At 33.8% G+C, this 16,445-nt stretch overlaps 1 protein-coding gene across 1 annotated transcript; it reads right to left on the reverse strand.

Annotated features, from left to right (window-relative positions):
* Positions 1-5,914: 5,914 nt before the first annotated feature.
* On the reverse strand, positions 5,915-15,556 carry LOC123703561 (delta-aminolevulinic acid dehydratase). The gene is made up of 9 exons (XM_045651635.1): positions 15,297-15,556; positions 15,029-15,186; positions 14,036-14,183; positions 13,497-13,713; positions 12,750-12,838; positions 9,126-9,269; positions 7,414-7,530; positions 6,846-6,939; positions 5,915-6,245 (listed from the first exon to the last, which is right to left on the reverse strand). The coding sequence occupies exons 2-9, from the start codon at positions 15,154-15,156 to the stop codon at positions 6,181-6,183; spliced, it is 1,002 nt and encodes a 333-aa protein (XP_045507591.1). The 5' UTR covers positions 15,157-15,186; positions 15,297-15,556; the 3' UTR covers positions 5,915-6,180.
* Positions 15,557-16,445: the final 889 nt, after the last annotated feature.

Here is a 16,445-nt window from a genome sequence, read left to right on the forward strand (position 1 = left end):
TACAATGTGGTATAGTCGGTGGAGTCTTTCCCTCGTCATCCAGAGTCGAATTAGACGCAAAGAGACTTGCCAAAGTTTCGGCTTTGTCTCTTGCAGTGTGGGCCAAAGTATCGTCATCCCTGCGTAGTGGAGGAAACGTTGATTTACAGAAATTGCCCTGAATAGCTTTGGCAAGGGACCAAAAAGCGCGAGTACCAGATGGGTACTGTGTCAGCTTCTTACCAACGCCTTCAATATACTTTGACTTTGCCTTTATGATACTGTTCTTGTAAGATCTGGAAGCAGCATTGTATCTTTTTTTCAGTCGTCTAACTTTAGGATCCTTTACCGCTTGAGCTTCAGCCCAGGCTTGGAAGCGTTCCTGCTTCAAACGAAATGCCGTTCTACATGAACGCCCAAACCAGGGCTTGGACTTGCCACCAACGGGAATCACAAGGCTAGGAATATAGAGTTCCATTCCCTGCAAAACCACATCGGCGACAGAGTCAGCACAAACATTAGGATCACTAGACGCAAAGCAAATTTGCTTCCAAGGGTAGGATGCGAAAAAAGTGCGCATCCCATCCCAATCGGCTGACCGATAGTGCCAAACACGACGGTAGCTGGGTGGTCGCGTTCGAGATTGGCTGGTGAGAGGCACTACACTCCGTACCATACAGTGGTCGGATGACCCGAGAGGAGCCTCAACGGTTACCCGATAGTCGTCAGGGTGTGTGGTCAGCAAAAGATCTAACAACGACGAAGTATGATCCTCCACATCAGGGATTCTCGTGGGTGAAGTTACGAGTTGTGTTAGGCTATAGGACAAGGCAAAGTCATGAAAGGAACGCCCCGCGTGGTCCGTGGTTCGTGATCCTAACCATTCAACATGGTGGGCATTAAAATCACCTAGCACTACAATTTCAGCGGAGGGAATCCTTTGTAGTAAACTATCAATCGTTCCCTGAACATGCTCAATAAGCCGGTCAGATTCGGCGTTTCCACTATGAGACCGGTAAAGACACGCGTAAATACGGGGGTGGTCATCGCAGTCAACGCGTAACCATAGTATGGATAGATTATTGCCTTCAATGGTACCAAGGCGGCGGCAACAGACGTCCTCCCTAGCGTAAACGCACACACCGGCGCGCGGTACAAATGAATGTTCCAGCACGTATCCCGGGTATTTAAGGTACGAGGTGTCAGCAGGGGAAGAGATCTGTGTCTCCGTTAAAAACAGTAAGGCCGGCTTAGCTGTCTCTAGGTGGTGATGGACAGCTTCAAGGTTTGAGTGAAGTCCCCTAACGTTGCAAAGGTCCACAGAAAGAAGCGTGGTGGGGGTTGCCGCAGAAAGCTTACTTTTTCTTTTCCTCCTAGCGGTACGAGAGAGCGGAATTTTGCCCCCCCCAGAGTACGTGGGGCAGCCCGAGCAGGAACGCTCAGGGAGGGATTCTCCAGAACCATTGGTGCTGGTACCCTCCTGGGGTAGTCCATTTTTAAATACCGCTGCCATGTTGTTTGTTTGAGGGGGATAGGGATTGGGCCTCCGGCAGTCTCACGAACTCATGCGAAACGCAAAAAAAAGAAATGCTTCACGCTGGTGTTAGGTGAGACAGTGGTACCTCCCCGGACGAGCTACAGCCCAGTCGTGCTACACACAAATGTAATAATTGTATGTAGCTGTAGCTCTACCACTGTAGGGAAAAACGCCAGAGCCTCGTCTGTTGATTAGCAGGGTGCACCACGAGCAGGTGAGGTTGGCTTTGGCTGAGGGATGGTAGACAGCCATTACACCCCAAAACACATTTTCAAAGTACAGGTGAAATATCGAATAATAAGATTATTTCTGATGGTACGTGATCTTATTGTCTTTCTTATTATTTGTTGTATTTTTTTTAAACAGTTTTATGGCACAAACAGGCATTTTACTTCAGGTTTTGTCCAAAATCTTTAGAAACTATCGGTACGCCCTCTCCACACAAATGCTTGTGACACGACTGGCTCGGGTACGCCGATTTCGGCGTACTTTTAGTTGCCGCAATTTTTGAGTACGCCGGCGGTATCTAGTCGTAGCGCGCGCGGAGACCAATCCTTAATCTAAGATTACAACATTAAACATAAAATAATTAAGAAGATAATAATATGTCGTGAAGAGGTCGTAACTCGTTGACATGTTGAAAACCTCGTTGAAAATTATTACTGTATTTGTTGTATTACATTGCTGATTTTTTATTTTTTTATAATTATAAATTATTTTAACTACTTATATCGTAGATTGGTTTAAATCTAAATTTAAATATTTTCGGATGTCGCTATTGAAGCAAACCTCAAATGGAGCCAATGACCTCATTAAATATTCAAACACAACAAACATTTTTCCTTGGCTTTATGCGTTACCTACTAGGTTTCCGCCCGCGGCTTCACCCGCGCAGTCAAAGAAAAACCCGCATAGTTCCCGTTCCCGTGGGATTTCCGGGATTGCGTCATTTTCCCGGGATAAAAAGTAGCCTATGTCCTATGTCTCGGGTATCAAAATATATCCACACCAAATTTCATGAAAATTGGTTCAGTAGTTTAGACTTTAGACGTGATTGAGTAACAGACAGACAGACAGAGTTACTTTCGCATTTATAATAGTAGTTATTATTTAACAAAAAAATATTCATATTAAATAATAATAAATTTAGGGATGCGCCGAATACCGAATACATATTCGGTATTCGGCATATTCGGCATCTTTTTCACTATTCGTATTCGGCCGAATTATTCGGTTTAGGTGCCGAATATATTCGGTATGAGTATTTCTAGTTTCTTGGCTATAGAACTAAATAAATAACTTCATATTATGAATGATTTATGTCATACTATACACAAGTCAAAGAAATCCTATGAAGAATGTTTGAACCTAAGGTATACAGGGTGTAATCGTTAAGTGTGCACAGGCGATTATTCCGTAACTATAACAGATATCAAAAAACCTTAAACTGATATTGAAAGTACTATACCTAATGAGTAAAATGACAATAATAATTTTTTAAAAATAAAACGAGAAATATCCAAAAATGTTACATGAAACGCTCCCATACATTGTCCCGTACAATGTTCGTGACGACATCCTCGATTTGGAATACGATTTTATTCCACATCGAGCTCTAAGGTAAAGGCTCCTAATACGGCGGTAGTCAAAATCGCTTCCTAATACGGTGGTATTTCTTTTTTCGAGTTTTATTCCTGTTTTATAAATTTTAAGTACACCAAAACGTAAGCTATTTATTCCAAATTTATTACTCCATGACTTAACTAACGTTTGCAAGTATAGCACATAGACAACACAACAAGATCAATCAATCTGTGTAACGGCATCGACATGAGAGGTGTTTCCATACAAACGCGAAACAACAAAAGTAAGTACACTAATATTTATAAACTAAGTTTTTCGTATTAAAAAGCCGTTCAAGTTTGTATATGTATTGTTTATTGCATTTTCCTACTATTACACTCACTATTTAAATAGCTTGTTTCATATTTGTAAGTCATTTTCTACCCAAAAAATAAGAAATAAAATACCGCCGTAATACGATACAAATTTTATAGATTAATCCTAATACGGTGGCATAACTCCGAAATAGGAAAAATACTGGGCATGTTTAATTGTTTATAACTTTAATTTTATTTACTTATTGAATTAATTCCAAGATTAGTTGGAATAATTATTAATCTGATAAATTAGAAACCATATTCTGCGGTATGTTTTCTTAATTAGAAATCCAGTTAAATATGAAAATGGTTGAGTACAAAATGTTTGTTTCTTAGAAGGGGTAAAAATAGGAAGGTGTATTTTAATGTATCACAAATCATTTATTTTGTATAACTGTTGATTTGAGTTTTACACATCTGAGCCAAAAAACTGTTATCATTTGATTAAGCATTTACATTCTCTTGTTTATCGAATTTTTGATGGGTCAGAATTAGGATTATTAAAAACACGAGTAGTTTTCCTATTACGGTGGTAGATATTTCCAGGTAACTCTGTATTAGGTTATATATGATCTCCTATTACGGCCCTATTTCATAGAACTTAAAATTACCAGATTTAGGGTTGCGTAAATAAATAAGAAGTTTTGTGTCTTTTTTTGTGGATTCTTATTTGATATGCGTGTTTTTTTTCCGATAAAACTAAAAGCATAAATGAAACACATTAAAAGTGAATCAACGTAATCAAACCAATGGTTAATGAATAAAAAACTTACAATTTACTTTACTAACACATTCCTATTATTTAACAAATATTATTTGTACGGAACTTCAATGTATATAATATCTGACCCTCCGTATTAGGAGCCGCCTACCGCAGTATTAGGCTCTGACCAAAATCATACCTCCGTATTAGGGAAAATCGACATGACTATTTAAATATTTTTTTAAAATAAGAAATATTATGAAAATAAACATAGACTCAACAGCAATACAAAATTTAAGTTCCACTTTTAACGATAAAGTGGTTTGGCACCTTTAGAAATACTTACAAATGCTTATTTTTGATACTTACTTTCAAATGTTGCGAAATACCTCCGTATTAGGTGCTTTTACCTTATTTACAGTCTCTAAATGAACTTTCATTAAAATTTGCGAATTAATTATAGCACAAAATCAAATAACAAAGCAAAACCTTTCATGTTAAATGTTTGAAATAGTCATATTTCATACTAAATGTATGGGAGCGTTTCATGTAACATTTTTGGATATTTCTCGTTTTATTTTTAAAAAGTTATTATTGTCATTTTACTCATTAGGTATAGTACTTTCAATATGAGTTAAAAGTTTTTTGATATCTGTAATAGTTATGGAATAATCGCCTGTGCACACTTAACGATTACACCCTGTATAAAATAAAACGATCATTACATTTCAAACCAACGTTTATTTTGTAAATTTACATCAACATAATTTAATCATGTTTATTATTAGAACTTCGTCAGTATTTAATATTTATAATACTTACTTTAAATCCTGAAGTCTGAAGACAATGCTTTTAGTCCAAATAGAAAATGACATTACGTCCGCTCATATTGCAAACACCAACTTAAAGTAAAAATATAAAATTTTTAAACAATTTAAAAATTTTAATATTTTGTGCGAAGTTTCAACACAACTGAGACGGCACGGAGTGCGCGGGCGATATACGCGGGTGGCGGGCGGTGAGGTAAGGCTCGCCACCGAGCCGGCAGCTACTTGCGACCCGTTAGAACCGGTTTACGCATCAAAATGCGTCAAAACATTGAACCGAATAATTCGGCCGAATATTCGGTTCGGTAAGGTTCTAACCGAATAGTATTCGGTATTCGGTTATTCGGTGAAACCACTATTCGGCGCATCTCTAAATTAATAATAATGCTCAGATAACAAATTCGATTTACAGATTGTAAATTCAATAATTTAGAATTAATGTGTAGTTTTATTGAGTTCTTTTTTGTTGAAATTTAACATATTCTACCGTCAAAACTCTTTTGAAATATTAGGGGCACAGATTAGGGGCAATAAAATAAAACAATTTCAAACTATTAAATATTTTATTATAAGGCACGAAATAACAACAAAAAATAATTGTACTTAACACCAACGATTGAGCAAATAAAATTTTGAAAACCAATTTCATATATTTACACATTATAAGTAGGTACCATAATATACATACAATTTCATATAAAAATTAATATTATTTAGGGTTGAAACACACCAGACTTCAATCAGTACCATTGACAAAGAGTAACAAAAATAAAAAAAAGTGTGAGTGTACTAGTGTACACACGTAAGAAGTGAAACTTCTTTATGACCTTATTTTTCAAAAAATAATTTACTATAAGCAACTTAACAGAAATACGTCAAATTACGCGTGGTAGGGATAAGGATTAAGGGATAAGAAAAAGATGGCGCGTAACGAAAAAATGTTACACTATTTTTCCAACCCCGATAAAGAAGTTTCACTTCAAAAAGTTAATTCATAGTTTTGGCAAACTTTAAAGATAAAATAAAAAGGGAGTGACTTTATACATATCAATGGCCACATGTAGTACGATTTTATAAACAGTTTTTTTCCAAAAGTACGAATTATTTTAAGTACACCATTATAATAAAAAGAATTGACGAAACCCCTTTGAAGACAGTTAACTAACAATCTTCTCTTTGAAACTTCGAGAAAAATCACTGCTTATTCGATATTATGCTTAAAATTAACGGCGCGAAGTATGTGATAATGCAATCCGCACCTGAAATATAAATTATCATTATTTATATAAACAAACACGTTATCTTTAAATACAATGTAACTTTCTTAATTTGCGTTTCTTGATAAAAGTATTCTGGGAGTATTTATTTAATAACTCAGGCCCCGGAAACACAGACACAATAGAAAATCTATTGTGTCTGGGACCGTACGGGCCGCTTGGGGCTCAATGGGATATATAAAGCAAAGTTTGTTTTTACAGGGATAAGATTGCTGATAACCTTGTATCAGTATATAATATTAAATTTCGGATTTAAATATATAATATGTACATATTATACACACCGAGAACACCATTTTTACGTCAAATTTATGCCCAATACAAAATACATGATTTAAATTAAATCTTATGATTATTCAATTGACAGAGTATTTACTCATAATTCCACCTATTGCTCACAAACTATGTAAAATGTAGGATTGACGTGTATCTTAAATAAAGAATTTTTTTTTTTCAAGACCATAATATCTTTACTATGTTAGTGTTAACTAACTTTGTTATTACTTATTAGCAACTTTACTTACAAAACATGGTTGTAATATCTCAATGAAATGAATAAATAATAAATATATAGGTACTAACCAGCTCTGCGCATGCACAAGAGGGTCTCCATGAGTATCGTCTCCACTTCCTTGCTGTCTCCGCTGCGAGATATCATCGCGTATTCACCTGATACCTGCAATTTGGCGGGAAAATTGTTTATTTTTTATCGATTTTTAATATTTTACAAGGCGACTTCCATAGTTCTGTCCGAGTTTTTCGAGACGCTTTTTTTTAAGGTTTTATTTATTTTCAACAATTATTATAATATGATATTAATCAAACGTACCAAAAATAATTAAAATCTTTTCATAATTTATTGAAGTATATATAATATGTAATTACATATTTCGATTAATTGTGGTATGTGGTAATTATTTCGATTTGCGTTGTCGAGTTAGTATTTTTTTTAACGTTCTTAAAAATAGAAATACGTTTACTTGAGTCGGATTTTGGTACATCATCACTCATCATTCTTAAATTTTAGACATTACATTCATTTTTTTTTTATCTACATTTGCAATAAATCTTCAAACGTCCACGACGTTTGACTTAAAGGTCTCGTTACCAGGCACTACAATCTTCAAATAAAAAAAATCCTCTGCATTACCTGATAAATAAACAATGGATGGGTCGGATAACTATCCTTTGTCTGCCGTACGATGTCCAAGTAGGGGAGACCAGGCTTCACCATCAGGAAGTCAGCGCCTTCTGCTACGTCACGGGCCTGTAATAATTTAATTATATGCGCTAGTATCTTTGCCAACTTACAAAAAAGGAAAAATAAACTTTTGTAACTATTATTCACCTGTCATAATATTATTGAGGATATTAATATTAGCTAATTATTAATATTTGCAGATTTTACTGCAAACTGATTTTTGACAAATTAAAAAAAAAAATTATTTGAAAAAAATTAAGCTGAGAGATTCAAAATGCGGTCTTATCGATGACTTCAAAACTTAATTCCAAGCAAAAATTCCAAGCCTAGCCTGCAGTTCTCAATTTTTGGTCCGGGAGCCAGAAGCATATTTTATGACCAAGTTCCTCTCAAGCGGTAATTAGTAAAATGCATCAAAATATAGTATTATGAAGCCTCGTGAACGTCAGCTGGAGCTCGGTTGGGGGGGTGAGCGGTTGTAGCCTCCCACGCACGTAAGAAAAAAAAGTATATTCAGTCATTTCCTCTCAGCTAAAAATTTGTCAAATTGTAGCTAACCCAATATCTCAACGAAAAATAATAATCAGCTGGTTACAGCATGGTGTATTATGCGTCAGCTGGTGTCTCGAATATAATGAGACATTAACAAAATCATCGAGATACGTGGAATTCCATCAACATAAATCCCCGTAAAATATAAGTAATAACTTTATTAATTATATAGTATACTTTTATTTTTTTAATAATTATAGTTAACTAATGTTTTTAGTGGGTTATTTCATATTTGTTACACTTTTAGGTAGTTATGTGAATTTGATGATATTATGATAGTTATTTTTAAATGCAGTTTATAATATTTGTAAAAACATGTTTACCGATGTGGCTGAATGTACGTAGTGTAATCATGTGCACAACTAACCACCTCCAAGTACCTTATTACTGTCTATATTATGCTAGCGTGTGTTGCTTGAATTTTTAAAAATAACGATAATAATTAAAGATACGTCATTTCATCTCAGATGAAAATTTGTGAGCTGATTGTTAATATACTAATGCGATAAATAAAAAAAAAATCAGCTAGCAATAATTCGAGGAAAACCTAGTAAGTTGATGCATATAAATTGGCAATAGATGCTTCTGTCTAACTCCTATGTAATAACTTTCAAAGTATCAGCTGACGGTTTTTCCACCCAGATACAGCCAGCTGACCTATATATATATCCACAGTTACATATAAGCTATCATCAGGTAAATTTTAGTTTGAGAGGAAATCACGGAAAATAATTTTATTTTTTTCATGTTCGAGACACCAGCTGACGTATAATACACCATGTTGTAACCAGCTGATTATTTTTTTTCGTTGAGATATTGGGTTAGCTACAATTTGACAAATTTTTAGCTGAGAGGAAATGAATGAATGTATTTTTTTTTCCTACGTGTGTGGGAGGCTACAACCGCTCACCCCCCCAACCGAGCGCCAGCTGACGTTCACGAGGCTTTATAATACTATACTCTGATGCGTCTGACGAATTATCTCTTGAGAGGAAATAATTAACCAAATTTGCACCTGGCTCCCTAACCATTATTTATTGGAATTTTCCAAAGATAACCGCGAACTTAATTTTTAAGAAATCTTTTTTTATAACTATCTTTTAACATACCGCAGCCCTAGCCGCGAGGGCGGAGCTCCCGGGTGGCAGCTGGTAGCACTTCCTGTCTCCAGCCATGGGGGAGCTCTTCATTGTATCTCTGAACGGACCGTACATTGACGATGCGAACTTACATGAGTAGGACAGCACTGATACCTAGAAAAAATATAGAAAAATAAAGAAGTTTCAAAAAAATGTGTGCGTGTTAGTACACGTACAAGTTTCACTTTTAACGTGTGTACACTAGTGTGTACACGCGTAAAGAGTGAAACTTCTTTATGACCTTATTTTTCAAAAAATAATTTACTATATGCAACTTTACAGAAATACGTCGAATCAAGATGGCGCGTAACGGAAAAATATCACGCGTAACGATAAAATGTTACACTATTTTTTTTTCCAATCCCAATAAAGAAGTTTCACTTCAAAAAATTACAAAGATTTTTTTATTTTCAAATATCTATGAATTGTGATTAACTTATGTAAACTAATTAAAATGATTAATAAATACGTGTATGAAATTGAGGTAAAAATATTTGTTTGTTGTCATATAGTTTTCGAATTGCAAAGAAGATTTGAAGGGTATCGAAAATACATTCATATACAGACATAATATGCAAATGTGAAGGAAAATTAGATTCAAAACTTTATCTATGCAAATTATTATCGAAAAATAACGGAACAGCTAATAAAACGGTTTAAACAAAAAAAAAACAAATGTTTTTATTTAAATTCAACTATTTTACGGTCATGATCATGACATTGGCTGCACATAACCAACACATAATTATACATAAGCACAATGTATTCGTTAATTACACGAATTAAAATTTGTATTTTAAACTCTGATTCCGTGACGATAATTTATTTACGATCAATTGGAAAAAAATTATTGATGATTTACAATGTTTTGTTCTTTATTGTTGTTTGTAAAATTATTTAAGAGGATAAAGAAAAACCTAATATTATAAACGTATAATTAGTCTCTGTTACGCTTTCACAGCCAAGTAACAACATCGATTCTGATGAAATTGGAATGAAAATTGTCCCAGGAACTAGGCTACTTATTTTTATATCAACCATTCAGATTTAAATATGGGTGTAACCCGCAGGGCACATCTATTTGTAACATAAGCATTAGCTATTATTAAATACTAGCTGCGCTCCGCGGTTTCACCGGCGTGGGCCGTAGCTCCGGGCCTGTTGGTCTTAGCGTGATGCTATATTATAGCCTTTTGATGCCTTCCTTCCTGAGATTAGCGCGTTCAAATAAACAAACAAACAAGCTCTTCAGCTTAATCTATGCTAATATTATAAAGAGGAAAATAAATAAAATAAATAAAATCTTTATTTTGCTTTAAACATGGTATTCAATGGTGATACAATTATATTAATAAAGCACAAACATGTTCAGCCAATACAAGCATGCAAAAATAATTAGGTACCATAAAGGAGTTAATGGTCTGTTCGGGTTGAACTTTCCATGAACTCCTTTATGGTATAGAAGTTTTTTTCATTGAGCCAAATAAGAAGATGTTTTCTAAATTTATAATCATTACACGTCTTTAAGTTATTTGGCAGATGATTGAATATTTTAACGGCCATCCCCACGCAACTTTCCCTGTATTTGACGATACGAGGGTTCTCTCGTAAAATTAATTTATTCGGATCCCTTCGTGATCTCGAGTTTAGTTGAGAGGATGTTTTAAACAAACTGCTATTTCTAAAAACAAACATACACAGTTCAAAAATATATAAACAAGGTAGGGGTAATAAACCAAGCTTTTTAAATAAGGGTCGACATGATTCAGTGGGTGCTATTCCACAGATGGCTCTCATGCATCGTTTTTGCGCAATGAATGCCCTATCCCTAGCAGTACTGTTACCCCATAATACTAATCCATAGCGAAGGTGTGATTCTACGTAGGCACGGTATGCTGTCACGGCAGTCTCTAAATTTGTGGTAACTTTAACCCGTCTAAGCGCGTAAACGAATCTATTAATTCTATTACATACATCACCTACATGAGCCTTCCAGTCCAAATTATCATCTATTGTAATACCTAAATCTAATATATAAAAATCAATGCCACTTTTCGTTGTAATTCCATAACTCGAGAACGGCTGAACCGATTTCGATAATTCTTTTTTTATTATATTCCTTGAAGTACGAGGATGGTTCTTATGTAGAGAAAACGTTAATATGTACCACGGGCGAAGCCGGGGCGGACCGCTAGTATTTAATATTTTGTAATGCGTCAATTTTGTTTATGTCTAAAGTAATGTTAAATTTTTTATTGGAAGATTTATTAAATTGTATGAATTTTGATTTTTTAAGGTTAATAAATAAATTTTTATTTTCAAGCCATCGTATCATTTTGTCAATTGTGGAATTAATGTCAATTTCATGATCTTTAATAGTGCAATTAATTTTATTAGATGTCACAATAATTGAGATGTCATCTGCAAATAGTATACATTTATGTTTTATAATATTAAAAATGTCATTAATGTATAACAAAAATAAAATTGGTCCCAAGACGCTTCCTTGTGGTACTCCATATTGTTTACTCCAGAAAGGTTTGTTATTATGTATATAATATGTATGTATGGTTTTCACGCATAAACTACTGGACCGATTTTTAGACCCTTTGGCACAGACAATCTTTAGACCCTGAGAAAGAACATTGGCTACCTTTTATTGCGAAATATGTACCACGGGCGAAGCTGGGGCGGACCGCTAGTAATATTATATAGTATAGATTCAGTGACATAAGAACAAAATTGGATAAAAAAAATATATTTAGATCATTCTTTTTTAACAAACTTTACGGAAACGTAAATTTCACCGTGTCTTAAAAGTGTATAACTAGAAAAAAAATATTACATCAATTTCTATTGTACCTCTACATTGTTATGAAAAAACTTAAGTCACGTAGTTTCACGATAAAAACCACCGACCTAAGTTCATTGTATTACGATAACTATAAAAACTTATCAATTATGTAATTATTGAATTACCGACGAGACACTTTCATTTACAATTACTAAACATAGACTAGTTGATGCCCGCGACATCGTTCGCGTTTAATAAGATGCTTTTACGGATTTTTTCCAGGATGCACTACCCACAGATTGGCAATAATAATACTTTTTTTTTCTGTCATCTATACTAATACTAATACGTATTATAAAGCTGAAGAGTTTGTTTGTTTGTTTGAATGCGCTAATCTCAGGAACTACTGGTCCGATTTGAAAAATTCTTTCAGTGTTAGATAGCTCATTTATAGAGGAAGGCTATAGGCTATATCACATCACGCTTAGACCAATAGGAGTGGAGCCACGTGGGTAAAAGTGTTAGATAGCTCATTTATTGAGGAAGGCTATAGGTAGGCTATATCACATCACGCTTAGACCAACAGGTAGCCACGGGGGTGAAACCGCGGGGCGCAGCTAGTCGTATATAAAAATTATTCTTTAGCACGCGCCAATTATACATTGAAAAATACTCAAATCAAATATGTAAGTGCTATTTTAGTATTCTGAATATTAATTGATAATCCGGTCCAAAAGTTATAAAGTCTTAATTTTTTTATTAAAATTACATTTGAATAAATTTAATACATTTAAACATACCTGATTCTGCAACTTGTTAGCCACAAGAGTATCTTTTATTGCTTTTATTCTGTTGTCCATCATATCTGAAGGGGCCACTATGTGCGCTCCTGAAAATTAATTGTCGTATTTTAATAAATAATTATGAATTGTTTATAAACTATACACATAATTAACTAACATTATTTTTTTTATCTCCTTTGAAAAACAATAGGAATAACAAGAAATATATTTGAGAAGATTATTTACTATTTAAGATATCATAATCTACACATTGTAGAATGAAAAATATAATTCTATTTATGTATATATGCCTGCCTCGGCAGACATTGTCCTGTCTTATTGTCCACGTTTTCTTAATTTCGTGACTTTCTCTCCACAAGGACCTTATTCCTCAATAAAAATGTTTAAAAAAATAGCCAAATTGGCCAAGCCGTTAGCCGTTTTCAAGTTGAATGCTTAAATTTGGAGATTGATCTTTATGATATAACTAGCTTTCCGCCCGTGGCTTCACCCGCGTTTTTAAAGGAAACCCGCATAGTTCCCGTTTCTGTGGGATTTCCGGGATAAAACCTATCCTATGTGTTAATCCAAGTTACCCTCTATATGTGTTCTTTCATTGTAATCGTTTCAGTAGTTTATGCGTGAATACCGTACATACATACATACATACAAATCTTACCTCTTTATAATATTAGTATATAGTATTTATTAAATCATTAATGCATAGGTACCATTGATACCATGGATAAAGTCTAATACACTAACCTGCCTTAGCATAAGCCAGCGCAACTTCCGAAATCCGTTTCACCGAGGCAGCATGATCAATCACGCCATTATCCAGCAGTCCACAGTGACCATGCGAGGTGTATGGACACAGGCAGACGTCACATGCAATGAGCAAGTTTGGTAAAGCTGCCTTGATCTTCGGCAGCGCTTTGATTACTGGGTTCTCGGAGCAGTCTGCACTTGAACCTGTGGGGTCCTGTAATAATTGATTATTATAGGATTATAAACAAATGGTTATGATTTTTTTGGATAAAAAAAAATATTTTTTATATAATAAAAATGGACAGTATAGATTGCTAATTAAATATCAAATAATGAATGTATGCAGTTCAATTTGAATCACTTTAATGTTTCAAAATAATCAAAAAAGAGTAAAAGATATGTTTTTGTCAACATCGGTTAATTTACTTCATAATACACTATTATTTTAAAATGTTTTAATTACTGTATTACGTTTTAATATATGACATTTGGCACAATTACACCTACTCAAACAGTAAACCTCCATAAGTAAATACCTTAGGCAAAGTTTCAACAATTCCAAAAATGAGTATAGACTTGAGACCCCTCTCTACTAGTTCAGTGAGAGCTGGAATCAGCTTGTTTATACCATATCTGAACACATTTGGCATGCTCGATACAGCCTGTAGGGCATCTTCATCTTCTCTATAAATAATATTACTTGTTGATTAAATAATTGGGGATTGTGTGTGTGAGATAATTTTATTGTGTTAAGTAAATATTAAATAATATAAAATATTGTGTTTAGTTCTGTTCATAAAACTGTTATTAGTATTCTCTTATATATTTTCATGATTAAATACCAATAGTAAAAAATAACTATTGTTAAGTAAAATTATTGTTTACTAGCTGCTCCGCGCGGTTTCACCCCCGTGGCTCCACCCCTGTTGGTTGTAGCGTGATGATATATAGCCTATAACCTTCCTCAATAAATGGGCTATCTAACACCAAAATAATTTTTCAAATCGGACCAGTATTTCCCGAGATTAGCGCGTTCAAACAAACAAACTCTTCAGCTTTATAATATTAGTATAGATGATATGTGTTACCTACACAAAAAAATGTGTATAATCTGTTGACAAAATTGGTAGGTGCACATTAAGAGCCATATTCTATGAACATTAGTTCACTTATTAACTTGCACTTGCACAATTTTAAGAGCTAGAAATATTTGTGCCAAGTGAAAGGAAGTTGTGTAGATTATGTACTATACATATTTAGGTCATGCAGTTTATTAAGACTATAGTATGAATAGGTAATAATGTGATCTAATTGTTATTTAAAGAGAATAATTAAAAATTAAAGCAATATTTTTCAAGTATAGCTAACTATTAAGTTATTCATCATAAGTATAGAAACCTATAAGGAGTATACACAAAAACAATAGTGTCTTTAGGAGTTCTAATTTTGATTTTCTCCTCTGAAGGGCGAATACACCCTCAAATAATTTAATCTATTATTATATTTTTTATAAAATAATTTATACTTACAATAAAAATACTGGATACATAATATTGTGTGGTTCAATGCTCGTATTTGGTTCTTGAAGTTTTCGCAAGGTTGCATGGAAGTATCCTCCTTGGAGCACATGCTCAGGGCTCAAGAAAAGATCATTCATTTTTAATAATTGAAAAAGTACCGAGTATATCTAAAACGTTAATAAAATATACTCTTCAATTCGCAATAACAGGTATATACCGGTTATGTTAATAAACTAACATATCATGAATAATATGTAAAATATTAACTAGTTCGTACTTTTCAAGCGTTCGCTGTTTGCGAATGCTTCCACGAAATGATCTGCCTGTTTCAAATGAATATCCTTGTAAGATTGCGTGTATAGGGTATCTTAACTTATCAGCTGATCCCTCACAACTTGCTGTACGTTTGAGAAATGAGATCGTATACAAGATTTATGTAATATTTCCAGATTATCTACCGAAATCTTAACGGCCTATACAATATTTACGGACCTCTACGTACGCAAATTGAACTTTTGACTTTCTCTGATAATTAAATATGATATTGAAGTGTAATAATAAATAAATTGATAATAAAATTCGGCAAGTAATATTTTGACGTTGAAACCATTAACCCACTGAAAGTTGAAACTTCAAAAGTCAAGCCGCATGTCAAACCGGTTACCTACCAATTACCTACCTACCTGCCTAGGTACCTATATTCTAGGAGGTAGCAACGTTGACAAGTGAGCATTTTAGTATAGTTGGTTCTTTGATATGCTGTTCCTCTTGCTATTTCGGTTACAGTCCGGGCTGTCTGGCTGGCCGCAGTGGTTGCGTTTATTAGTGCGCATCTTATCTGCACAGGAAAATATCCTTAATTTAAAGTCATTTTTTAACGCGTAATTTTTAATCGTTTGCCTTTAGATAGATCCATTAGACATACATTTTTATTGCAAGACGTGTTTTTCGTTGTTAAATAGGTGCCAGACGCAATTTTTATTTCAAAATAATTAAAATATCATCGAGATAAGTGAAATTCCATCAACATGAGTCCCAGTGAAGGATAAGTAATCACTGTGTTACTTATACTATATATAATATTCATTTTACTATTTACAGTTTTTTTGCAACAATCTACCATATCGCCTCCTTTTCCCAACGAACCTCAAATAGGACGTTAATGTAAACTTGATAAAAACCAAATATCATCAAGAAATTAAAGACTTTTTAACGGATTTTAAACGCGATTTATTCATTGTATTATTTTCCCAAGTCTTTAATTTCAAAATGTATAATACTCGCGTAAAATCAAACACTAGAAAATACAAATATCATCAAATTCATATTTATACCCAAAAGTGTAATAAATATGAAACCATCTATTAAAAATATTAGTTTACTAATTATTCAATATAAGTATTCAAAAAGGATAATATAATATAAA

This window comes from Colias croceus, chromosome 2 (genome assembly GCF_905220415.1).
Source record: "Colias croceus chromosome 2, ilColCroc2.1".
NCBI classification, from domain to species: domain Eukaryota; kingdom Metazoa; phylum Arthropoda; class Insecta; order Lepidoptera; family Pieridae; genus Colias; species Colias croceus.